The sequence below is a fragment of the Cadophora gregata genome (assembly GCF_030347475.1).
Source record: "Cadophora gregata isolate MNR1 chromosome Unknown scaffold_10, whole genome shotgun sequence".
Lineage (NCBI taxonomy): Eukaryota > Fungi > Ascomycota > Leotiomycetes > Helotiales > Ploettnerulaceae > Cadophora > Cadophora gregata.
Window position 1 is genome coordinate 684142 of NW_026695933.1, and position 22776 is coordinate 706917.

The 22776-nt window shown below is 48.4% G+C and overlaps 11 protein-coding genes across 13 annotated transcripts; 5 read left to right on the plus strand and 6 right to left on the minus strand.

Annotated features, from left to right (window-relative positions):
- Window positions 1-765: 765 nt before the first annotated feature.
- On the minus strand, window positions 766-2811 carry ONS95_001602 (uncharacterized protein). The gene is made up of 3 exons (XM_058494804.1): window positions 1736-2811; window positions 1481-1684; window positions 766-1423 (listed from the first exon to the last, which is right to left on the minus strand). Exons 1-3 carry the CDS (start codon window positions 2035-2037, stop codon window positions 1141-1143), a joined length of 789 nt encoding a protein of 262 aa, XP_058355111.1. The 5' UTR covers window positions 2038-2811; the 3' UTR covers window positions 766-1140.
- A 335-nt stretch (window positions 2812-3146) lies between these two features.
- On the plus strand, window positions 3147-3517 carry ONS95_001603 (uncharacterized protein; the record flags this gene model as incomplete). Its single annotated transcript, XM_058494805.1, has 3 exons — window positions 3147-3209; window positions 3282-3368; window positions 3440-3517. The coding sequence occupies 3 exons, from the start codon at window positions 3147-3149 to the stop codon at window positions 3515-3517; spliced, it is 228 nt and encodes a 75-aa protein (XP_058355112.1).
- A 33-nt stretch (window positions 3518-3550) lies between these two features.
- On the minus strand, window positions 3551-4447 carry ONS95_001604 (uncharacterized protein; the record flags this gene model as incomplete). Its single annotated transcript, XM_058494806.1, has 4 exons — window positions 3551-3786; window positions 3906-4060; window positions 4166-4352; window positions 4441-4447. 4 exons carry the CDS (start codon window positions 4445-4447, stop codon window positions 3551-3553), a joined length of 585 nt encoding a protein of 194 aa, XP_058355113.1.
- A 51-nt stretch (window positions 4448-4498) lies between these two features.
- Window positions 4499-4720, minus strand: ONS95_001605 (uncharacterized protein; the record flags this gene model as incomplete). Its single annotated transcript, XM_058494807.1, has 1 exon — window positions 4499-4720. One exon carries the CDS (start codon window positions 4718-4720, stop codon window positions 4499-4501), a length of 222 nt encoding a protein of 73 aa, XP_058355114.1.
- A 3100-nt stretch (window positions 4721-7820) lies between these two features.
- Window positions 7821-8765, plus strand: ONS95_001606 (uncharacterized protein; the record flags this gene model as incomplete). Its single annotated transcript, XM_058494808.1, has 1 exon — window positions 7821-8765. One exon carries the CDS (start codon window positions 7821-7823, stop codon window positions 8763-8765), a length of 945 nt encoding a protein of 314 aa, XP_058355115.1.
- Window positions 8766-8860: 95 nt separating this feature from the next.
- ONS95_001607 (uncharacterized protein) lies at window positions 8861-15499 on the plus strand. 2 transcript variants are annotated; one of them, XM_058494809.1, is made up of 6 exons: window positions 8861-9409; window positions 10130-10252; window positions 10304-10491; window positions 10544-11306; window positions 11356-12192; window positions 12249-15499. In XM_058494809.1, the coding sequence occupies exons 1-6, from the start codon at window positions 9260-9262 to the stop codon at window positions 12645-12647; spliced, it is 2460 nt and encodes an 819-aa protein (XP_058355116.1). In that variant the 5' UTR covers window positions 8861-9259; the 3' UTR covers window positions 12648-15499. The 2 variants fall into 2 exon arrangements, with proteins under 2 accessions (XP_058355116.1, XP_058355117.1); XM_058494810.1 differs by having other exon boundaries at window positions 8861-10252.
- Window positions 13352-15449, minus strand: ONS95_001608 (uncharacterized protein). Its single transcript, XM_058494811.1, has 4 exons — window positions 14536-15449; window positions 14191-14481; window positions 13945-14058; window positions 13352-13897 (listed from the first exon to the last, which is right to left on the minus strand). The coding sequence occupies exons 1-4, from the start codon at window positions 15244-15246 to the stop codon at window positions 13505-13507; spliced, it is 1509 nt and encodes a 502-aa protein (XP_058355118.1). The 5' UTR covers window positions 15247-15449; the 3' UTR covers window positions 13352-13504.
- A 602-nt stretch (window positions 15500-16101) lies between the features above and the next one.
- Window positions 16102-16650, plus strand: ONS95_001609 (uncharacterized protein; the record flags this gene model as incomplete). Its single annotated transcript, XM_058494812.1, has 1 exon — window positions 16102-16650. One exon carries the CDS (start codon window positions 16102-16104, stop codon window positions 16648-16650), a length of 549 nt encoding a protein of 182 aa, XP_058355119.1.
- Window positions 16651-16690: 40 nt separating this feature from the next.
- ONS95_001610 (uncharacterized protein) lies at window positions 16691-17294 on the minus strand (the record flags this gene model as incomplete). The annotated part of the gene is made up of 2 exons (XM_058494813.1): window positions 16691-16953; window positions 17039-17294. 2 exons carry the CDS (start codon window positions 17292-17294, stop codon window positions 16691-16693), a joined length of 519 nt encoding a protein of 172 aa, XP_058355120.1.
- Window positions 17295-17366: 72 nt separating this feature from the next.
- Window positions 17367-22040, plus strand: ONS95_001611 (uncharacterized protein). 2 transcript variants are annotated; one of them, XM_058494815.1, is made up of 5 exons: window positions 17367-17757; window positions 17842-17895; window positions 17948-18843; window positions 18897-19343; window positions 19393-22040. In XM_058494815.1, exons 1-5 carry the CDS (start codon window positions 17658-17660, stop codon window positions 20035-20037), a joined length of 2142 nt encoding a protein of 713 aa, XP_058355122.1. In that variant the 5' UTR covers window positions 17367-17657; the 3' UTR covers window positions 20038-22040. The 2 variants fall into 2 exon arrangements, with proteins under 2 accessions (XP_058355122.1, XP_058355121.1); XM_058494814.1 differs by having other exon boundaries at window positions 17367-18843.
- Window positions 20351-22551, minus strand: ONS95_001612 (uncharacterized protein; the record flags this gene model as incomplete). Its single annotated transcript, XM_058494816.1, has 2 exons — window positions 21948-22551; window positions 20351-21820 (listed from the first exon to the last, which is right to left on the minus strand). Exons 1-2 carry the CDS (start codon window positions 22125-22127, stop codon window positions 20351-20353), a joined length of 1650 nt encoding a protein of 549 aa, XP_058355123.1. The 5' UTR covers window positions 22128-22551.
- Window positions 22552-22776: the final 225 nt, after the last annotated feature.

The following is a 22776-nucleotide window of genomic DNA, read 5'->3' on the forward strand; positions in this document are numbered from 1 at the left end:
ATCACGGAAGCCGACTGACTGCCTCTGCAACGACCCGAGGAATCGACTAAGCATGGAAGGACCTTAGATTGCGCGCCCGATTAACTTGCCTTCTATATCTATATCTATCTTCTGATTTCATAACTAAAGCTTATTCTAAGCAAAGAAAAGTACGTCGATGTCTGAGGAAGAATAATAGTCTAAAGAGCATTTCACTCAGCTGAGTGTTTTCTTGAGGTGTATAACGAGCGAAAATCTCATAAATTCCATCACTAATCCAAACCCACCATCTCTCTACCCCATTACCGTTTGCTCCCCATCATCTCAATGCTTACTCTCAGCTGCAACCCCCCACCGGTACCAGTCTAACTAGTAACGACTCCAACCTCAAACAGCGGGAAATCTCCAAGAACATAGCACACAAAGGTCTCGAGCAAGCTCAACGATACAGTCCATGAAATATTCGACAGCTTCTTGCCTACTCTAGAGGCCCACTCATTTCCAATTTCAAGGAACTAGACCACGAGCCTTCGGCCAAATCCCGTCGCACAACACATACAGCCCCCTCCGACAAGTACTTCAGTTTCTTTGGACGAGTTTAATGGAGGACAAGGCCAAGTGATGGGAGGGAGGATGGATGTAGATAGAGTAGACAAGATACCTAGGAGACGAGCTGTGAACAGTAGACATGTTTACTGGTTTCATTGATTGCAAAGAAAGAGAAAGACAATTTTGAATATTAAGATTCTTTTTTCAAGTATTATAGACATTAAGTATTTTTCTTGACGCCTTTTTCGAAAGATATAAGCCAACGCAAGCACAGCAGATATCGCATCGCACAACTCCCCTCCCTCGACAAGAGAGGAGAGCAACAACTCCAAATGCGAGATAATGTACAAAATTGCAACACGTCACCCACATACTCCCCTATCCAGTCCAGTTCCAATCCAATACCCAATCCGTCATCCAATCATTCTCGGTGATGATGATGATCAATTTCTTCCAAAATGTCCCATATCCAGTCCAGTGTGGCCGTGTAGATAGTTGGAAGGCCGTGGGTAGTCGTTCATATCCATGTCGTAACTGCACCTTTCCCATCCCTTCTCTACTCAACATCCCAACTCGACTCGACATCCACGAATCAGATCCGTAGAAGCGCATCTAGTATTCTTCCTTGACACGACGCTGGCTCTCGCTCTCAATGAATGAACCACGAGTAGAGCGTCTGCTGCGGTTACGTCTGAAGAAGGGGATTCCTCCGCCTCGCTTGGAGCTACGGACATTGTCGTCACCCTTGCGGCTGACTCCACAGCCCATGAAGAGGAAGACGGTCGCGATAGCCATGGCAAACCAGGCGCCCCAGGTGAAACCAAAAGCGTAGCGGCCGAGGGAAGCGCTGATTCCTGCGCTACGGAACTCATCGCGGGCCTTGACGAAGACGACACTGGGAGTGGTTAGTATGACATTATAGAAATCGGCCGGTAGAAGAAGAGGGGCTTACGTCATCAATGCAGCTGCGAGGGAGTACCAGAAAAGGGAGAATGCTAGGAAACTGCCAGATAGACCGGATGCGAGGCGACTGCATGGAGCGAGTAGGCTCAAGAGGAAAGTGACGCTTGTGAAAGCGATGGACATGAGGTAGAAAACCCAGCCAAATCTCCAGAGATAGTAGTAGTACGTGCTGGTGGTACTCTTGTAATGAGAGCTGCAGCCAAATTAGCGATTATTTCATTGCAAACCAATTGTCACAACATACCCAGTCAATCCAGCTGGGACGCCCTGCGAACCGCCAACCCACGCAGCGCCAATTGGCATAGCAGGAACCGTCTTGCCGCAATCTCCTCCGCCATTTGCGCACACCTTCCAGAATGTCCAATATGATTCCGCGCGCCCGGATCCGGGGAATGAAGAGGTATCGGCTTTGAGGAACCACGATTTGTTGAGGGGTGTCGCATCCTTGACTCCGCTGAGGACGACGAAGAACATCAACACGAGAGCGCCTCCAATGAGGACGAGGGACGCAATGCCCAAGGCACCGCCTTTAGACCAAATCAGCATTTGCACTGCACAGTACCGTAGCCAGTACGAAAAGAGTCCAATCCAAATCAACGCATCTGCCAAGTTCGGGGGAGCTTACGAAGACCACCTCCAGCCATTGCGAGGGATTATGTATGTAGAGGGTTACGGGTAGATTATTGTAGCAGACAGTCGAGTCGTGGGTTCGAGAATCGGATCCGGGGTCAACCTGCCTTTAAAGAGAAGTAGAGGTTAGCACAAACAATTGCGAAACACGGTCTGCGAAGTCAATGGGTTGAGAGACGGAAGCTTCTTTTCTCGGCTGGTGCCCAAGCTCGGTCGCTGACTGCAAAACAAAACACACACACACAGAGGCTCCAACATACCTTGTCGTGGGCTGGTTCCGAGGCACTGGTGATACTGGTCGCGGGGGGTGTCTATTATTCGACGACTTGAAACGAAGGAGGAACAGAACAGAAGAGGTCGATTTCAGATGGGCGCAGGCCTGGGACTGGGGTAAATAAAGGCAGATTACCTGTTGACTTAGCTGGTCGTTAGCTGGAAGAGACCTGACCGCTTTGGTGTCGCAGCGATGACGATGCAGCACTCGGCTGTTGCTCTTAGCGTAGAGTCTAATCGGCATAGCCTCGGGACCAGATTCTTTTGTGGTCATCTCATTCGTCCAGTAGATCTCCACTTCTCTCGATCAAGACGACTCTAACACGATTTGGGTTTGGCTAGACAGAATAGCTAGTCACGTGTACCGGATGCGTCTGGCTGGCCTGATTCCTGACTTCTCTTGTTTTCGTAGCAAGTAGTCGGCTGTTTGGAAGCGCAAGCTTTGCATCTGGTGCATCGTTCGAGTTGGGTTTTGGCTGGGCCTTGGGTAGCTTTTGGCTTGGGCTTGGGCCTGTGGCTTACCTTAAGTTAAGTTCAAGTGGAGAGAGGAAGCGTCAGAATGGGTCGTAATCGATCTTTACGTCATTCCCATCATGGATGTCCGGCTCTAACATCTGATCCCCAGACCAGACTCTGGCCGGCCGAAATGAAGCTCGGCGATCATGAGGCTCTGACTTGATGCGTGGAGATGGGAAAGAGACGGGAGATACGAAAGTATTAGACTCTACCTTTACTCTCACATCAACCTTCCTATGAAACGAAACAAAAAACCCGATAAATCGGATTTGTACAGTATCTGGAGCAATGATAAGATGGTAATCCCAGCATCCGATTTCATATGCGTACTCACATATCGAGACATCTGACGAGTCACGGAGCGTCGTCAGGCTGGTGATGCAAGGTTGCGTGTCGCTCAGGGTCCACCGGTTCCCTGCTTTTGCATTTCCCATCCAGGGCTCGAGTTTCTGCGCTTAGTAAGCAGTCTTTACAACTCACATCATTGGGTCTGACAACTAAAATCCTGCGTGTCACGAACACGAATCAGGGCGCTGCAATTGTTAATTTCATATTTGCGACGTGCAACAAAAGAATTAGTCGGATCGAGTGCAGCTATGCTACATAACTGAGATTCATGTATTCCGCACAGAATTTGCTCTCACTGCCCCTTCCCAGCACCTCCAGCACTGAACTTCCTCATCATCGCCGCCAAGCCTTCCCTCAAGCTCCTTCTCTTCTCTACAACCTCCAAATACGTCTCCCTCGGTTCTGGACCCCCAATGATAATCTGATCACTGCCAGATACCAAGCCTGCATAAGCTTGCTCAGTGAAAGCATGCAAGGGCATGCCCATCTTGCAGCCGATATCTGGGGTCATGTAGTCATGGATTTTGGCTGTGATGCGTTGTCAGCACTGTGGATCTCTGGGTGGACCACTTTTCTCGATATTGGAACATTTAAGAGTTGGTGATGAATGAAAGGGGAGGAGACGGAGAAGGGGCGAGAAGACGTACTTTGTACTGGTGGTGGGTATATCTCTATAATTTTCACCTCGCTCCCTGCGGCTTTACTGCCTCTCAGACACAGTGTGAAGACGTTGAGCGCTGCTTTGGATGCAGAATATGCCGGTAGGATAGCAGCTGGGATGACAGCCAGTTGTCTTCCTGTGCTGTGGTATTGTCAGTCTGAGGCTTTCTTCTCTCTTTTTTGTGCTAGCGGGAGACACTCAAAGTGGTAGGTGGTGCTCAATCGAGGGTATGAAAGGAAGGCTTACAAGATAACAGATGCAGGCCCAGCTTGCGATTTGGCTTTAAGATGAGGCAAGAAAGTGAACGTGAGTGCCACGAGGCTGGTGTAATTGGTCGTCATCTCGTCATTGAATTTTTTAAATTCAATGGTCTCGGGCGCAGAGACGTCGTAATGACCTTGTACTCCAGCATTGAGGAAGACACAGTCGATGTCTGGGGACTTCTTGATGATCCTACTCACATCTCAGTATCTGTGTACATTCAGACAGCAGCCCTTCAACCAGGAGGCAACACAATTTACAGCCCATTCCAAGACTAGAAAAGACGGGAATATGGCTGCAAAGTGTAAGTAGAGAAACTCACTCTACAGGAAAACCCTCAATCCCACCCAAATTCCCAATATCAAACGGCGCTGCAGCAGCGAGTTTAGACCCATGTTCGGCAACAAAGGCATCGAGTCTATCTTTCCTGCGGCCAACGGCTGTTATTTTCACGCCTGAGCGTGCGAGTTGGTCCGCCATGCCTTTGCCGATGCTTGAAGTCGCGCCGATGAGGAGGACGTGTTTGTAGGGGAAATACATTGTGAGTTCAAAGAATGGGAAGTAGACTGTAGATGAGAAGCTGCAAATTTAGGTAGAATGGTGGGCGAGAATTTTGTGGTGGTTGATCTGGAGTGGGAGGGAGAGATTCATTTGTATGAGCCTGAAAGTGCGTTTTTATATCTTGACGTACGGAGCAGCGCTCGCCCAGGATTTACGCAGTTTCCTATCTCCGTCACGCCTCATAATCTCTATTCTAGGACTTACTATAAACGCTTGCTGGCGTCGACTTATTGCCCCAGAACGGCATACACCTTGGCAGACCAGCGAGCAGGACCGATATGTCAACACAACTTGCTCTGGAAGGAGCTGTCTCATTGGTCAGAAAGCTAGCGTCGAAGTGCATGCAGAAAAGCTTCGATCAAAGACCATCCAATAGCGATCCTTCCAACTGTATTAGTCAGCGTATGATGTTTGACCTTCGTCGGATTTTGGGACGTATACCTTACCGCTGTGATCAGGAAACAAAAGATGGTCTGACAGGAGTCGGAAGAAGACTTCATGCCGTATCGTGGGAAGCTTTCGAAGTCTTGCCAGAGATGTAGAGAGCGGAGATTGAAGGTGAACTCATGATGGTCTTGTTTAAGATCCTCGCTTCCAGCACCTGGATACGTCAACCACTGACAGATTCAGTGCGATTTACAACCTTTATCATGTAGCTCTTGTATCCGAGCCAGAGTCATCTGTACTGGATATCGAGGTACTCAAAAACTACGCATAAGGAACGAAACCAATGACATTCGAAGAAAAGCACTTGCCCTCAGCTCCAGCAACTCGCGTCCAACTCCCCTAAGTTAAATTCAACACTGTCCACTCTCACTAGCCTTCCAAGCCAGAGAGGCATTCTTCTGCTTCCACGTCACAGAAGCTTCGAAGACATGGGACTTCCTCGTGAAGTATCTACACTCCTGTCGATGCACCAAAGCATCTGACGAGGAGCATCGATGCCGTCAGTCTGGCGTTTTTGTCTCATCAGAAGAGTTCACAAGCTGCACTGGCGAGTACGTGAGAAATGTATGGAAGTGCACTGAGGATGACCAACGCGACTCTGCAGTCCCCTGAGGATGCGGCGAAGTACACGACTATACTGTCGACGCTGCTGTTGGATATGTTTGAGAAAATCACGAATATGAAAGATAGACATAGTGATTCGTGGATGAGCCAGTATGTGTATTTGCCGGGAACTCTCGGTCTTCTAATAACCTGGACCGCATCCTTTAATCTCTTCTCCTGGTATCGACACATTCGTTCAGAGTGCATACTGACCTTCTGGTAGTGTCACTGGAGCACTCGCTCTTGTGAACCTTCAAGGTCTAGATCATTAGAGAGGCAAAGATATTCTTCGAGTTTCAAGTCGCCTGAGTACAAATCTACGTATCAGCTGTATAGATGGTGAGCGCCCAGTCCCAGAAAATCTCATCAGTCTTCGACAGTATCTCGCCAAGCAATTGAATACTACAGACGGCAAGTCAAGACTGACAGTCCTGATGATCGAATACGGAAATCTGCGTTCTGAGATTCGGAAGGGATATTTATCAATTGCCGAATGCATAGATAATATCATGCAGCTCGATGCGAAACTTCATACACTTTCTCTCAATATGCCTCATCAATGGCAGTATGAGACAACAACTGTTAGAGAAAGCTGCGAGAGGGCGCTTTCGAATCGAGTAGATATCTATCCTGGGCGGCACATCACACAGACTTGGAATGTTCTCCGTCTCGTACGCATATCTGTCAACGCCTCCGTCATTAAAAATTGTTTGGAACTTCATCATAAACCAGACTCTATGTGCTCCTCAATCGAAGTAGCAAATGAGAACATCAATTCTCTCGTCCATGAAATTTCCGCCTCGGTACCGCAGTACCTCGATTGTTTAACTGCCCTTCGCTTAGGACTGTCGAGGTCAGAAGTGAGTGCTTCTCTGAGCGCAATTGGACATTTGCACTCGCCATCGCACACCCTGGATTATTACACCACCATACTCCCGATATTTGCAGCAGCGTACTCTCAAAATCCGAGGAGCTCAATTAGGATGTGGTGTGTCGAACAGCTGAGGTATATGTCTGATCCTTTTGGGATCCGAAATGCCGGATCTGTTGCCCATATTCTGGAGCAGAATGTGAAGGTTGATCTATGGGCTGTATATTCTGGGCTTGGAAGTTATGCTTTTGTAGCCTAAGGGTGATAGTTGAGGGCATTTTTAATAAAAACACCTAAATGCCTTGGTATTGAGGGTCGGCATTTGCTTGCTGCATTTGAGAGGAACTAAAGCTGGAAGGGGTCCTCAAAAGTTGCGGTGCTTGTCCTTTCGTTCAATTTTGCTCTCTACTTGCCGCCATTTCTACTGTAGTAGACTATTTACGCATTCACATCAAGCTGCAAGGTTTGACGTCCAAAGCCTCATGCCTTCGGATTTTATGTAGTAAAATACGGTGCTCAGTGTAGCTGAGAAGCGATTATTTCAAGGCACAGAATGCAAGGTAGAATTGATAGATCGAAATCAAGAGTTAAAGAAGACATAAAGAACACCTGAGGCTGAGATTCTGTGCGTGGCTTGTTTTGTAGTAGCATCATGCTCCACGAGTACGGTACGCTAGGCAAACCAAAATTCGGTATCTCATACTAAGCTCTTCTACCATTATGAAGTACGCTTGAAATACGCCATCGCTTCACTTATCAGTAAGTAGACTATCTCTAGCTCTATGATTAATTAGTTTCAGTCTCTGAGGTCTATGTGTTGGTGGCTAGTGCCGACGGACTAACTCACACATCTACGCTGGAGACTTTTTTCGGTACACTAACATAGTTTCCGAACTGACAGTTGGAAACCATTTCGTAGTCACGAGGTAACAGAGTTATCAGTCGATATTTGAATCCATTAAAATAGTCAATTGGAATCTGGACTGGGCACAAACATACAAGTAACGATTCTTCCCAGGAAGGACCGAACCTTTTCTCCCATCCCAAATCACCATTATATCTCAACATTCACTAAACTTCAAACTTCATACCTTCTTCAACAAGATTCAACACAACGACACTTCTACTTCAATTTATCTACATCGTCGCACCTTCACAATGACCAACCATATCGAAAGCCCGACGAAGGCTACTCTCGGCCTAAATTATGCCTTGGTCCTGTCACAGTTTGAAGCATTGTCCATGCAGCGTCCACCTCCCAACCCAACCAATGGCGCATCCATAGACAATACATCGTCTCGTGTACGCGTCATAAAAAGAGCACGACAGCCATCCTCAGAGGCATCCGAGTCTCCTCAAATTAAGAGGTCTAAAGTTCAACACCAACCAACTGGTGTAGCGTATGGCAGCAAAATGGATATAGACCTTCCTATTTCTCAATCTGGAGACCCCAACTCACTCGTTCGTCAGGACAGTACCCAAAAGAGCCCTTACGATACAATCTCGCCCCGACTGGTATTCGATAGCCAACTTCCCAGAGAGCTCAGGGACGAAATCCATGCTCACGCTCTCGCTTTACGCCCCGGAATTTGTCCTCCCGCCCTACGCGAGGTTGCACCCATGGAAACACGAAAAGAGCTTCTCGAAGTTTACAGGAGTGTGAACTACGTCGTACGAGAAAGCAATTACCCAACCTTCAGAAGAATTCCAATGGGAATACTCAAGAGAGTGAGACATTTGACCCTGGTGTATGAACAGTCGGATTCGGTAATACAATTCTTCAGCTCGGACAAGACTAAGCTTATCAATTATTTCACTACATTAACAATAGATGTCACGAAGAATGTCTTCAATGGTGATTGCAGGAAATCTTGGGACTCCTTGGTACGGTATCTTGTTGTGGCATCAAAGGAAGGTGTGGAAAAGATAACGTTTGTCTTTGCTGCACAATATTCTCATGAGAGAGCAAGGGTGACAGATGCTATATGTAAGCTGCTTGGGTTCCCACCGAAGCAGATAGACGATGATGTGTCAGGACGCAATTTACATGTTCTGGTCTGGGAAGCAAGCAAGGGGTATATGAAGCTTCGAACAGCTCGGTAGATGTGTCGCGTGGAATAGGCCGTAGCACACCGGTGGTAGTTGAGGTTGCTGAGGATTAAATGCAAGTCGGATCTGATCTAGAGATTTCTATGAGTACGCAATATATTATATATGGAAGAGACATCCTTAAACTTTCTCCTAACATTTGCATCTATCAAGGACCTTCCAGTTTGAGACAAATGCTTGTGGCCAGAATTTCAACAAACCGAGCCACAACGACACATAGATAAGTACTGGCACTTGTGATACCTTATCTCTGAATAAGTATGTAAAATTCCAGATCCACCACCAGCTTCCCAGCCATAAGCGAAGTTAAAAAGGGGGTCGTTTGGACCAAAACAAGTCACGTGTACACATTACCCCGCGATCGATTGATATTATGCGCTCCATCCGCTATGAAAACTTGGAAAGGGAGCCACAACAGAAGAGGCCCGATTCAAGTAGAGCAACTTCAATATGCGTGATGTTTCAACACTCATATCTACATCGAGGTCATGGTACAATCAGCTGCTGCAAGTAGCCGTCACACTTCCACACATCCGCCAAGTCATGTAGGGATTCATGCAGGGCCGGAAAGGGCCGTAGAGAAGGAAAGCCGAACAACATGGGGAAGATGGAACTTTTTACTGTGGTGGCTCGGGCCAGTAAGTAGATCCCTTCTTCTACCCCCTGACGACTTCCCCAGACACGCCCTGCATGCCCCGCACTCTTTCCCCATGGGGAGCGTCGTCCGGAGCCTCGGTCGTTCATCGGTGTGGAGTACATTTGAGATACATTTTTCGGATCAGCAGTCTATCATGTATTTCTCATGCCAAGAGAAACACGGCCCGAATCGAACGCTGTTCCTTGCTCTGCCGTCTTTTAAGCTTCTCTTTGGCGTGTTCCATGGACGGAAGAACTTCCTCCATGACTTACCAAGCTAGTCTAGCTCCAAGATTTGTTTTCAGGGACTTGAAAGTGGATTAGACTTTTAAGCGAAAGTTGTAGCTTCTTACATAGTCACGATGGCCTCGTCTCATTGTCTCCACGGTGGGGCTGCCATTCATTTGACTTTTCCTCCCGCCAGCCAGACCCCCACACCGTCCTAGTGTCAGACGGTACCTTTTCAAGAAGGTATACTACAGTATCTATATGATGACGTTGTCACCGAATAGCACCGAAATGATTCCTTGATTGAGGGGCCGAGAAGTCTCTGAGCTTTCAGAAGAGGTGGTCACCTGTCTTTACGCGTTTCTTTTGCTCGAAGGCTTCAGCAAAACTCTGGTACTTAAGGCTGGAGATCTTCTCGATGTACATTTTTGAACTACGCCCGCTCTACTTAACACATTATGGCCTCATTCGGAATATCAAAGCTGATTACACAGCTTCTTGTTCTCCTTGCAGCACTCTCGTTGGTCGTGTTTGCAACACCCCTCGAGAAACGGGCTACTCAAGTCTCGTTGATCAGCTACACTTTTTCGAACAATGTTCTTGCAGGGTCTATCAATGTAAGTGCACCATCTTAAAGCCCAAGTTCAATGCTAAGCGAGGTGTGACAGATTCAAAACATTGCCTATGCCAAGGTTGTGACCGTCATCTATGCACTCGGAAACACCTGGAGTGATTCTCAAAGCATTGCTGCGAGCTACTCGGTATCCGGCTCAAATGGCTACGAAACTTGGACCTTCTCAGGGACTGCTACTGGAGCAACTCAGTTCTACATCAAGTACGATGTGAGCGGGACATCGTAGGTCGATGGTGCAAAATCTCAATTGTGCTTTAGCTGACCAAGAATCTAGATATTATGACCCCGGAAACTCTGTCAATTATCAGATCAGTTCCTCGAGCACATCTTCAACAAGCACAAAGTCCTCGACAGTAGCGTCGAGTTCGACAAGGTCGTCGAGTTCCTCCACAACCGTACCGCCGGGAACAGGGAGCGTATCACCCAGTCCACCACCACGAATCATTCCAACTTCCTTTCCCAGCGAAGCTGCTGCCACCGCTCCAAGTGGCTGTGGGAACTGGAATGGAGGAGACAGTTGCCCGTCTGATAGCGTGTCATCTTTCGCAGCATCCGCAGAGAATCGCCGTTGGCAAACACCTCCAAGCGGAGCAGGTGGATATGATCCCAGTTTCGGTACATATCGAGATCTTATTGGATATGCTGACATCCAATACAATTCTGCTCGAACTGCGGCAGCTGTAGTCGTCAACGCAGCATCGAGGACTGGCGAGTCGTTGACGTATTCATTTGGTGGAGCCGCTGCAACTTCAAGCAACGTCTTTCAAGTCGACTCAAGCCGCACTGGAGAATTATCGATTTCTATCTCGACATCAAGCGGCAAGACTCTCAACTTGGATCCTATCAATTTCATTTGGCAGAACACGCCACTCACTGCTGCGCAAAGCACTTTCCAGAATGGTCAGAAGGGAGGTATCGTAGAACTGTTTGGCTGGCCGTGGGTGGATGTCGGCAAAGAATGTGCGTTTCTGGGTAAAGCTGGGTACATGGGAGTCAAGATCTGGCCACCGAATGAGCATGTCTGGGGTTCAAACTATGTAAGTGACATGCAGATTCTGGCTGTCTATCAGATCTAACAAATTCAAGTACGAAACCGACAAACAATTCCGTCCTTGGTATCTCGTTTACCAGCCCGTCAGCTATAGATTGCACTCTCGGAGTGGTACAAGATCTGAACTCCGCGCGATGATCCAGGCTTGTCGGTCTGCTGGTGTTCGAGTCTATGCCGATGCAGTTGTCAATCACATGGTTGGCCAAGGGACTGATGTGCAGAACCATCGCAACTCGGATTGCTCTCTCTACAGCGGACACAACGCAACGGCTGGGTCGCCATATTACACATCTGGCAATACCTACCTCATCAATCCTCAAACTGGTACTCGACCAACTATGGAGTTTCCTGCTGTGCCATACGGTCCAAGTGACTTCCATTGTGAGAGAAGTATTAGCTCATGGACAGACATGAATCAAGTCACCAAAGGATATCTCGTTGGCCTCACGGACCTGAACACTGAGAACCCATACACGCAAGATCGAATCGCTACATATCTCGTGGATCTCCTATCCATCGGATTCAGCGGTGTTCGTTTCGACGCTGCGAAGCATATTGGACCCTCATCCATTGCAGCAATCTTCGCTATCGTCAAGAAGAAAATGGGTGGCAGCATGCCAGCTGATTATATCTCATGGCTTGAAATCATCCTCGGTGGCGAAGCTTCTGTTCTCGCTTGCGATGGTGGTGCTGATTCATGGTACACGAACTTCAACAATATTCTTAGTGGCAAAGGGTTCACTCAAGCTGAGATCAACCAAGTCAAGATCTGGAGCTCGGATTATCCAAAGGAGATGCCGATCTGTGGGAGCTGGATCATTCCTGCAAGCAGATTTGCGATTCAAAATGATGATCATGACCAGCAAAGTCCGGTACGTGTTTCACCAACACCTCATTCTTTGGCACATGAAGTACTAACAATCAGCAGGGCTCTTCATCCCGAGATATGCAATCCTACGGCTCTGTCTTAATCAAAGATAAAGACGTCCCCAAACACCGCGGTTTTGAAGTCCAGCTATTCTCTCGCACAGACGCCGATTGGCAGATCAAGCTCGTTCTTTCCTCCTACCAATTCACTGATGCTGGAGGAAATGGTTTCCCTGATGGTTTGAGTGACTGCAGCTTGTATACTGGAAGCTCACCTGCAAGTAGTTGCCTGGGCATTGCTAAGGATCAAGCTTTCGTGGCATCGAGCTGTGGGTACACGATGAAGTCTGGTGGCTACACGCGAGTCCATCGAGACTTGAGTATCATCAATGCGATGAGAGCTTGGGTTGGGCTGGGATCGACGACTGCTTCTGCTCTAGGAATATCTGGCTGTTCTTAATTTGGTCTCGGATGCTTGCTTTCATGGCAGATAAGCGCAGTTTTGACGTGGACTCAAGCTTTATTGAAAGATCGAAAGAGTGACTCGTACGTGACTCTAGGAGACACAGGAGATTACCGCGTGAAGGAAGGCGAAGGAGGGCGAAGGATGCTGTCTGGCGAGAAAAAGTGTTTCTTGGACGGTGGAGAGATGGACAAACATACTGGGATGCTGGACGAGGCAAATGACGTTGAGAAACGAAGATGTTGGAATATCCGAAGAACCCACTTTTGTTTTCCTTTATCATTTCTCTTCTTCCTTTGTAAATCTTGGACCGGTTTGCAGCCGAATCCATCGGGGAAATCGCGAAGATGCAATTGAAATCAGGAATCCTGGCTGGCCAACGAAAGGCAAAATGACGGTGAGGGATACTTATTCGTAAAATTCGCTTAGCACAAGTCTTTGTTTACAGTGCAGCTGATGGCAATTGGGACCAAAATTGTGCTACCGATGAGCATCATAGCCGTGTCACTCCTTCACGGAGATGTCTTGGCATTGAATGTCCAAATCATACTGGCTGGAGAACTATCTGCGGTCGACAGTGTCGCCATTTTTAGACCTTAAAAGATGGCCAGATTCTTCGAATCCACCAGAAACGTGGTCTAGAATGGACCCTCATCTGCAATTCTTTTTCACTAAGACCTCTGTACAAGGACAAAACTCAACCTTGTTCTGCGGACTTCGGCTTGATATTAAACAAAGGAAACGCCCATTAGCACATCGTCGGCAGCGTACTAGACGTGCATTCATCGCTGGTTCTAACTTCTGCGGAAACATGAGTGCTAAATTTGAGAACAGCCTCTCAGAAGTCATTTTCATTAGAAATCAACGATCTTGTAAGACTTAGACACACTCGCTAGCCTAGTAACATTATCACAAGGCTTGTTCTCCACCAGCTCTTTCTCGACTTGAGCATTTGGCGTTCGAGAGCCAAGTGTGAACTGCTTCTTGCCAAATTGAGCCAGTAATTCTGCTTTCCGCGCCTCCTGGCCCATGACATTATCTTGAGATATCGTATAATTATCGACCAGTAAGCCACCACCAGTTCGCTCTGTTATTGGGACGTTCCGCATCGTGCCGAGGTTGTTGTTTCGCTCATTTTCTCCTGATCCGGCTGACAAGGCCGCTCGATTGTATTTTGCACTCAACAGTAGGATTTCATCGATTTGCTCCTTCTCGAGATGTTTCAGGACCATAATAGTCACGTCAGCCTGCAGATAATCAGATGGGAACGGTTGTGGGCTAAGTCGTGGCTCACTCTAATTCTATATGTGTAGCCCAAGTCTGAAATAGCACGGACGTTCGCTCTCTTCATGGTAAATCTAGTGTACCCCTGATTTGGATCGGCGTGATCTTCGACAGCTTCTATGAGCTGTGTATATATCTTGCTTAGTATAATGCTGACTCATAATTGAGAATTATCAAGAGCAGAAATAGAAAATTTTGAGGTTTGCTTTCAAAATGCGCTTGGGGTGGTGTCACGGAATAAGAAGTTAATGCTTACGTCGTCGTTGAAGCTCAAACTTTCAGAGTTTGGATTTTCAGATGGGCTACGTTTCCGTCGGACAATGATTTCTTGTGACGGCGATCTTGACTTGTCTGCCTGCCTCGGTGCCCTTACTCCCACTATGTCATCACGCAAAGCTGTGTTAACATCTTCGTAGGGTAGGCTTTGATTTTTCATGATGATCTGGCTCTCGACATGACGGAGTTCTCGTAAATTTCTGGTACGCTCCCAAAGTAAGTCCTGTTCGGGTTCCAGAGCCCATCGCCTGACCAGCAGGTTCTCAGGATCCTGATCAATGTAAGCTTTGTGCCACATAGTGAAGACGTGAAACCCGTCTCATACCACGTCGTACTCAAAGTCCAAATTTCTTTGAACTAGTGTCTCATTCGAGAGATCCTTTCGCGACATACGTGTATATGTTGGTCTTAAATTCCCCTCGGAAGGTGGCGGAGGCGCCGGAGGGTTCCAATTCAAGCGAGCGCAAGTGTTGGATACAGACGCACCTCTTGCGTTGAATCCAAGTCGTTGTTGTACCTGCTGGATTGGCTGACTTGGTTGGGCTGACTGGTTATTGGCAACCAAAACTTGGATTGCTTGTTGTATGTTTTGACGCAAATTCGCTGAGACTTTGTCGATTCCCGAGCGTGCAGATTGGTACACTTGGAATTCTGGATTTCTTGTGCTCATTCTATGCCAATATGCTGATAGAGTACTCTCCCACTTCCTTCCCTCGTCTTTGGTGAATTTGTCGTGCAAGGGTCGCAGATTTTCCGGCTTGAAAAGCAGCATATCCGGTCCATGCTGGACTACTGGGGGCTTTCGCAAAATATACTTTTCTCTCTGATACGATCCATTCTTTGCCCAAACGTTGCCAGTATCCGAGGTTCCAGCGCTCGATCCACGGGAGGAGATGGTGTTTCCGGTTCCGCCAACAGCCAGTTTATTTCTCCTCCTCTTTTCCAACCTCGCAGCTTCCTTCTCTTTCCAAGTGGCGAGTTGCGCAGCGAGAGCTTCCTTTCGCGCTTTTTCTACATCAGGTCGTCTATCTACCATGATTGGTTTGGTTCATCGATCACCCAGGATGTGAGTGATGTGGATCATCTGGTGCTGAGTGAGATTGCTTTCGAACGAAGACGGTCCTGTCTGTGCATCCGTTTGATTTCTGGCTGATCTCGATTCTTTGGCAAGGAAATTTACTGTATATCTGTAGCAGTCCCGAGTGCTGTGTCCTCTGATCTGAGAAGCGCATGGTGAATGCAGATATACAGAACATAAGCTTGAACGTCGATTGAGGTGGTCTGACAGGTTTTCTGCTTGAAGCTTCAGACATGGGACGATGTACCAATGACAGCTCTTGCATTCCCGCCACCCCCTACGGATTTGTTTCGCTTGCCGCCCAGCGGAACGGATTGGCCGTCGTGGCGGGGTCTCGAAGGCTCCGCAAGGATGGCACTGACCGTCGATTGTCATGTTATCTGGGCCGGTCCGTCCCACCAAATGCCCAGCCAAATTCGCCTGGCGTTTCGCTTCTGCAATGCCGGAACAAAAGAAGACCTGGATTCTTGTAAAAAGTACGGAATTCAATCCGGGTCGTTCCATTTCTCTTGGTCAGATCCTCACGAAGCCCTTCGAACCCTCCCTCCGACTTCTGCCAGATGGACCCGTCCCAATCCCCGAAACCTCCATCGAGCGCTCCTGTCAGACAGGAGTCAAATCCAGTTCCGGCACCGCCTTGGGTAAATCCTTTGTTCTCTGGGCCGAAATCAATCCCCTTCCAGTCTCAGGAAATGTAGGTGATAGCATGAGAGGTCACAGACAGAAAATTGGGAATTTGAAAAGCTAGAAAGCGAAATAACGGTGCCACGACTGGCAGAAGTACAATCAGCGCTCGAGAAGCCTGAAATCATTATGTACCTTCAGAGAAGCAGGTTTGGTTTCCGGAAGAGACTACACATGATTACCGGTATCAGAATTGCGCGAGGTGCTCGAAGGAGCAGCAAAAGCTCAACGACGAGGGGTGGTAATGCGAAGACAATGGTGGACCTCACTGCTGTTGGGGGTGCGCCACTCAAAGTTGGGCCAGAATTTGAAGTAACACGAGAGAAAGAAGGAGCGTATTCATTTGAAGGAGCTCAAGATTTCGTGTATGCATACAGGGTCTGCGAGGTGCATTATGGGAAGTCAGTATACACGAAAGCATACAACAAAGGGGATTCATTCGCCGATGGCAAGAATGCTGGCGAGGAAGGATTGTGCCAGGAAGATAACGACGAGGACAAGTACGACGATGGCGACAAAGATATTCCTCAAATACTGGTGGAAAACATCGCAAAGCAGGACTTTGCTGGTACAGCTGGGACAGATGTGACAGTACTGAGAGGTGAGGAAGATGAGCAGTTTATCCTGGCGTTGAAGACACAAATGTTGGTTGTGAAAATGGTAGAATGTACGAGATAATGAGAAACATGAATATATGAGAGAATATGTCATCAGAGCCCTAGCGCTCTCCTTGTCGGTTCTTCCTTTGATCGAACGTCATTTTGTGCAATCCCAGTAAATAATTGTTGAATTTCTTTGCGGACATCATGGTTTCTCTGATGCTTTCTGCCAATTCTAATTTTGAGGCAGCATCCTCGAGAGCGTCAGATATGTCATCTATGGACGAGTCTTCGCTGATTTTCAACAGTTGACACAGTGGTCCAAGCCAGTCGAACATTGGCCGAGACGGCATGAAGCGTCCAGCTCGTGGCCCAGGTGACCCTAAGTCCAGTCAGTACAACTCCATGCCTCATTTATCTGAACTTCATCAAATCAAACGTAATACCGATAGGAAGGTTGCACGCACCTACGGAGCTGCCCTCGCGACTGTCGATAGATGGGGCATGCCCTCGTCGTGTCCTGGGTCGCCTCCGCGATACTGGGATCTCAACATCCTGAAACGAGTCTGAGCCTGGGTCTGGTTTATGTCTGGATCGCCGTGGCGCATGCGGTTCTACAGCCTCCGGTCCTCGCAAGTTGATGTTGGATGCAGTTGTGGTGCTGTCTTTGGACATTTGCGCCTGACGAAGGCGACCCCGGAAATCATTCATGTCTCCGACCATGGCCGACCTGGATGCTACGATTGCAATCGCGATGCGCTCAATACTGCGCTATGATATGACAATATACATATATATAGATTCAACAAGGCTCTAGCTTGCCTTGTGCATTCAGGATCAGCTTGTGATCACGTGTCGGTGGAGCTGCTGTATCTTGCCTGCACGTGCCCCTCCTCTCCAGCCTCCCATCGGTCAAGCCGCCTTTTTCCATTTGTGTCCTCTACATATAAGCCAGTTCTTGACAGAAGCGCAACCGTATATATAGCTCTCCAACAAAGGGTCCGGCACAAGACCTTCATCAACGCTTGATCATTGTACCCAAGTCAGGGCAGGGACGTGCCTAGAGGCTCGGGCCGTCGTGGAGCCATGATGCCGGTGAAGGCATACTCAAGACGATGGCGTGCCGACTACCAAAGTTTCAGTCGTCTGAAGCACGAATTGCAAAGACAACTAGATATTATTGAACGTGGGGCTATACAGGATAACAATTTCAACGCTGCCTCGGACTTCTCAGAATGGGCTGATCCAATTCTGACGCTACAGCGTATAGCTCCCGGCTCGGATTTTCATCGTCGATTAGGGGGATTGGCCGTCCAGCTAGAGGGTATACATGTCGATTCTTAACTAAGATTGAAGAAAGGCATCTGACAGGATAGGGTTTGACACTTTCTGGAACAGTCATCGACACTTCGGATTTGAGAGGGCCTTGGCTTCATATGACCGGCCCGGCGTTTTCGATTCCCTTGACTTGGAACTGATGTGGAAGTTACCAGCGTTCTGTAAGCCATCTTCTCAATATATCGATGTCAAGCCCTGTCATGAAATGAACACAGGAGCCGACACACCCGTTGCTTACAACGGAGACTTTTGGGACTCGGATGCGCTGGTAGAGTGGGCCTCCAGCAGCGAATCGTCGATTCTGTTGGTCGAGGGAGATTACCAATGTGACTATGAGATTGATGAAATCAGTAGAGATCTCATTCCGTATCTCGAAGACCACGATGAACCCGTTGTTTGGATCCCGAACGACATGTCTATTGTTTCAAGCATGTCCCATGGCACCCACATCTTGAAACAGCTTGCTGTTCAAATTCTGCAGAAAGGAATCTTGCTATATGATGTCGCGTTCTTATCATATCTCGTCGAGATGTTTTTACTGAGCCCAGGAGGCAGCCGGATCCCACAGGACGCCAATATATATTGGTTCGATGTGCTGAGATATGTTCTTCGAGGGATTCCAAATCTGTGCATGGTTATCGACCTTAGAGTACTTGAGGATCATCAGGAGTTACCATTTTCATGGGTGGATCAATTCTCTAATCTGTTTGAAAGACTTCGGTGTGAAGATTCTACGATCTTGAAAGTTGTTCTCCTCACTACTTGGCCCCTGCCAAAAGGTAATACCGATGCTCGGACCATTATTATAAACTCTGAAAGTGGACCTCCGAAATTACAGAGAGTCCATCGCATTCATTGGCTTACCCAACGCAATGGTACCAGGTCATTGTCGTTTGCAACCAAAAGACCCTTCTCCACAGCTTCCAAATTTGTGGTTAGTTGATCCGCGATGATACCCGCGTCCTTCACTGCTGACATAAATCTCAGCACCAAAGTAGTAACTCTTATACGAGTCAAGTAAGTATCGCATACGATGATTCATCGTCTGAGGGAGAAAGAAAGATTGGCAGTGTTTCTGCAGCCAAAGGTGCAGCGTCGAAAGGACCTGCAGATTGGTTTACTCAGATGAAATCCTTCGAGAAAACCGTCGACGCTTCAAGGAAAGAGCCCGATGCTGCCCACCCCCGAGTGAAGATTACAGTCCTGGACACCGGTCTGGACCTCTCACACCGCGAAATGATCAGGGCGAATGATGAAGGACGTTTGAGGACACGAGATTTTGTCGAGGACACCGACAACGTCAAAGACAGTGACGGGCACGGTACACATTGTACATCTCTTGCCTTAAGGTACGCTCCCAATGCAGAAATATTCGCGGGTCGAGTTTTCCGCAAGAATGAAGCAGACACCGACAGCTTCAGTATTCTTACTAAGGTTAGTCAAGGGCAGCTCTCACACTGAAGCGTCTAGCTAATCCTTTAAGGCAATCCGCTATGCTGCTGAAGTCTGGAAAGTCGACATCATCTCCCTATCTCTGGGCTTCACAGACGAGGATGACCGCCACCTGCGTGAGGAAATCCGGAAAGCTAGCGCCAACAATATTCTCATTTTCGCTTCAGCTGCGAACAAGACCAGTAATGAGACAAAGCCTATCCGGTTTCCGGCACGGATGAACGACGTAATATGTATTTTCTCGAGTAACTCGTACAGTCGGCCATCGGACTTCAACCCAAGAGCGCATTACTTCCGACCAAACCTCACATTTCCAGGCGAAGACATCAAAAGTGCTTGGCCTTCAGCGCTCGCTAACGAGAGGACATTCGAATGGAAAGGTGCCACGTACAAAAAGCATTCCGGCTCATCTTGTTCCACCCCCATCGCAGCTGCCGTTGCGGCCGGCATTCTTGAATTCTTATGGCAGGAAAGAGTGCCGGCTGTGCGACGCCCGGAGTTGCTGAAGCATTATACGGGCATGACGCGGATATTCATGAGATTCATGGTGGACGACTTCAAATATGGAGACAACAGCTACAACTATGTCAAGCCGTGGATGCTGATCTCTGAACACTTTCCGAAACTTGAGATACCTGGGCTGATCTCGCACGCCCTTGACAAAATCGATGGCTAGATCTGCCCGATGGCGAGAGAGCTCGGCATGGTATTGACAGGCGACATTTCAAGTTTATACTCTCCTCACGTCGTGAGTAAGAGGGAGGACATTTAACGATCACAAACCGCTCGCTTTGTTTGATTGACTCAACATACCCAGGACAAGGCACGAAACGTGGGACCGTTCCCCGCAGGATAAATTGATTGCCAGCGTAATTTGTTTCAACTGAGATTGAATCTATTGCATTGCCAACTTTACGATTACAGTAGTGCGCGTCGCCTCTACGTCCGCCTCTAATCCAGAAACCAACTCGATTGCAACACCACCTCGCTCAAGTTACAGATATCGCACTCTCCTCCACCTTCACCGCATCAGCGAAAACCAATGCATCCTTAAACACCTGTATCAAATCATCCGCCTTCTCCAAGCCGACCGACATTCTGATCTGCGTCTCTCTCAAATCGCGCTCTGCAGCCCAATCTAATTGCTTCCCATAAAGCGCCTTGACATACGGCAGCGCGAGCGTCAAATGCGCACCCAGATGCGGACCGTGATGAACATTGATGTTATTGTAAAAGGCTTGCGTGGCTTCAACAGTCCTGAGCTCGATCGTGAAGAGACAACCGTACCCAGGTGTGAAGTCTGCTGTCGGAGCACGCATGCGGGCTTTGTAATGAGAGAGAGTGGGGGAAGTGGTCGGGTAGTAGACCTTCGCGACGCTGCTCTTCGGGTCGCTGGTGAGGGATTGGAGGTACTCAACCAATTCCTCTGCATTGGTATTATAAGTCTTCGAGCGAGTGAGATAGTCTCTGCTGTTCTTCTCTAGGACTTCAGCATCCCCGCTGTAGTACCGATTCACGTATTTCTCTCCGAACAGCTCCTTCAACATTCCATACTTCGCCGACGAAGGGTTCAGTGCCGCACTAGCACCCATGACGTCCGCGTAACCTGAGAAAGATTTTGTGAGCGATGATACGACGATATCGGCGCCGCCGGCGCCGAGTAAATCGACGTTGCAGAAACTGCCAACTGTGTCGTCCACTATAAGCACGAAATTGTACTCTGTAGCCAATTCTCGCAATCTCGTGATGTCGGGCGTCATGAGGAGTGGGTTGGCAGGGAATTCAGTCCATAGCGCTTGGATCTTTCTCCCTTCTGTCTTCTCCTCTTTGAGAAATTTTTCTAATTCGACAAGTTCATTCGCATTGCCAAGACCAAAGAATTTCAAGCCCGGTCCTCCGAATTCCTCGAAGATATGCGGTGTGCTGTGGAACGCGAAGCCGAAAAGCACGCTCAGAGCATTGAATTTGCTGAGAAGGAATTGGTGCACGGTGTAGATGGATGCCATGCCTGTTTGAAACAGATAGACATCTTCTGCTTTGATCAGTGCCTTTCTTGGCGAGTTTGGTGCAGGTGCGCGTTCGAGTAAGGTCGCGATCCGGTCGCGGAGGATTGCATTAGCTGGTGACACTGGGTTGCTTGGTGCAGGCTTGTCGTCAATTACTTCGCGCAGGAGGTCGATGTTCTTGAGGCTTTCCTCTGCGAAGCGAGAAGAGATGCCGACACCGGGATTGATCCAGAAGGCTGAGACGATGGGGGATTTAGGCAAGGGGAAGAAAACGGCGTAGAGGCGGACCTTGATGTCTAGGACTTTGGTGGAAATTTCAGAGGGTGAGAGGGCATCATCACCCCGTGCGGGGGAGGTGGCGAATTTGATGCATTCCGATGCGGATTCAGGGGCGGAGAAGAGGAAGACATTTTGGCCTTCTGTGCCGAATTTGGAGAGCACAGCGGCGGCGAGCTGTGGTGGGAGGGTCAGCTTGGAACGTCAAGACATGGGAACATCAAAAGTTGGAACATCACGAAATTTATACACAAGTCTCCCCACAGAAGACATCACCACGACCTCGAAATTGAAAAGTACTCACAGCTTTGACATCCTTGTGCGGTATAATCCTCGGGTAGAAACTGGTAGTCTCCTTTATGAATTCGGGGTCCCGGTCCATCAACCTGAGCATACTTGCCCATCCAGGCATGTGGATGGTGATGGCATGGCGTTGATGAGGAGGGAGGGATCCCATTGCTGGGGTTTGGAGTTTGGTCGACATGTTCGGGTTTTGTTTGTTTTGTATCTGTTGGCACCCATGAAACGCACAATACAAGACGACAGAATTGTGACAGAGAAGGATATTTGTGTGAGAAGAAGAAGTTGGAGCGGAAGGTGGGAATGATTTCCATTGATATGTCGCTGGAACCCACTAGCGAGTAAGCGAGGTCCAGCGCCGTACCTTGACAGAGAGGGCATAGCGGCCAGGTACACAGCTTATCGGTTATCCCCGTCTTACCCAGATCAGGCTGTCATGCCCTCCCAACTGGCTTCAAGACTCGGGGCTCCAGCAAGCCCTCGGAAGTGACTAGCACAGCCGCATATGAGTGGCACGGCCGTGAGGGAGGGGCAAAAGCTCTCAGTGCCCAGCACAGACACTTGCCTTTCTTTTACGTGACTCTCATCACTCCAATGAAGTCCCTCCTACCGTATATCCAACTTAACTTAAGCGGGTCATGAAGCCCGAAACGACGGCGAAAAGACGGCGATAAGGAGCAGGTATCGTACTCAGTGTTGAGAAAGCCTATTGGCCAGGAGGGCACGAGGCTGATGCTGAGTAATGCGGAGCTCATGCACGCTGTGATTTACCTGGTGGGTCAAGTTCTGTGATTGGCTCGTTTGTCCGACACGAAGGAGGGGTCGGATATCAG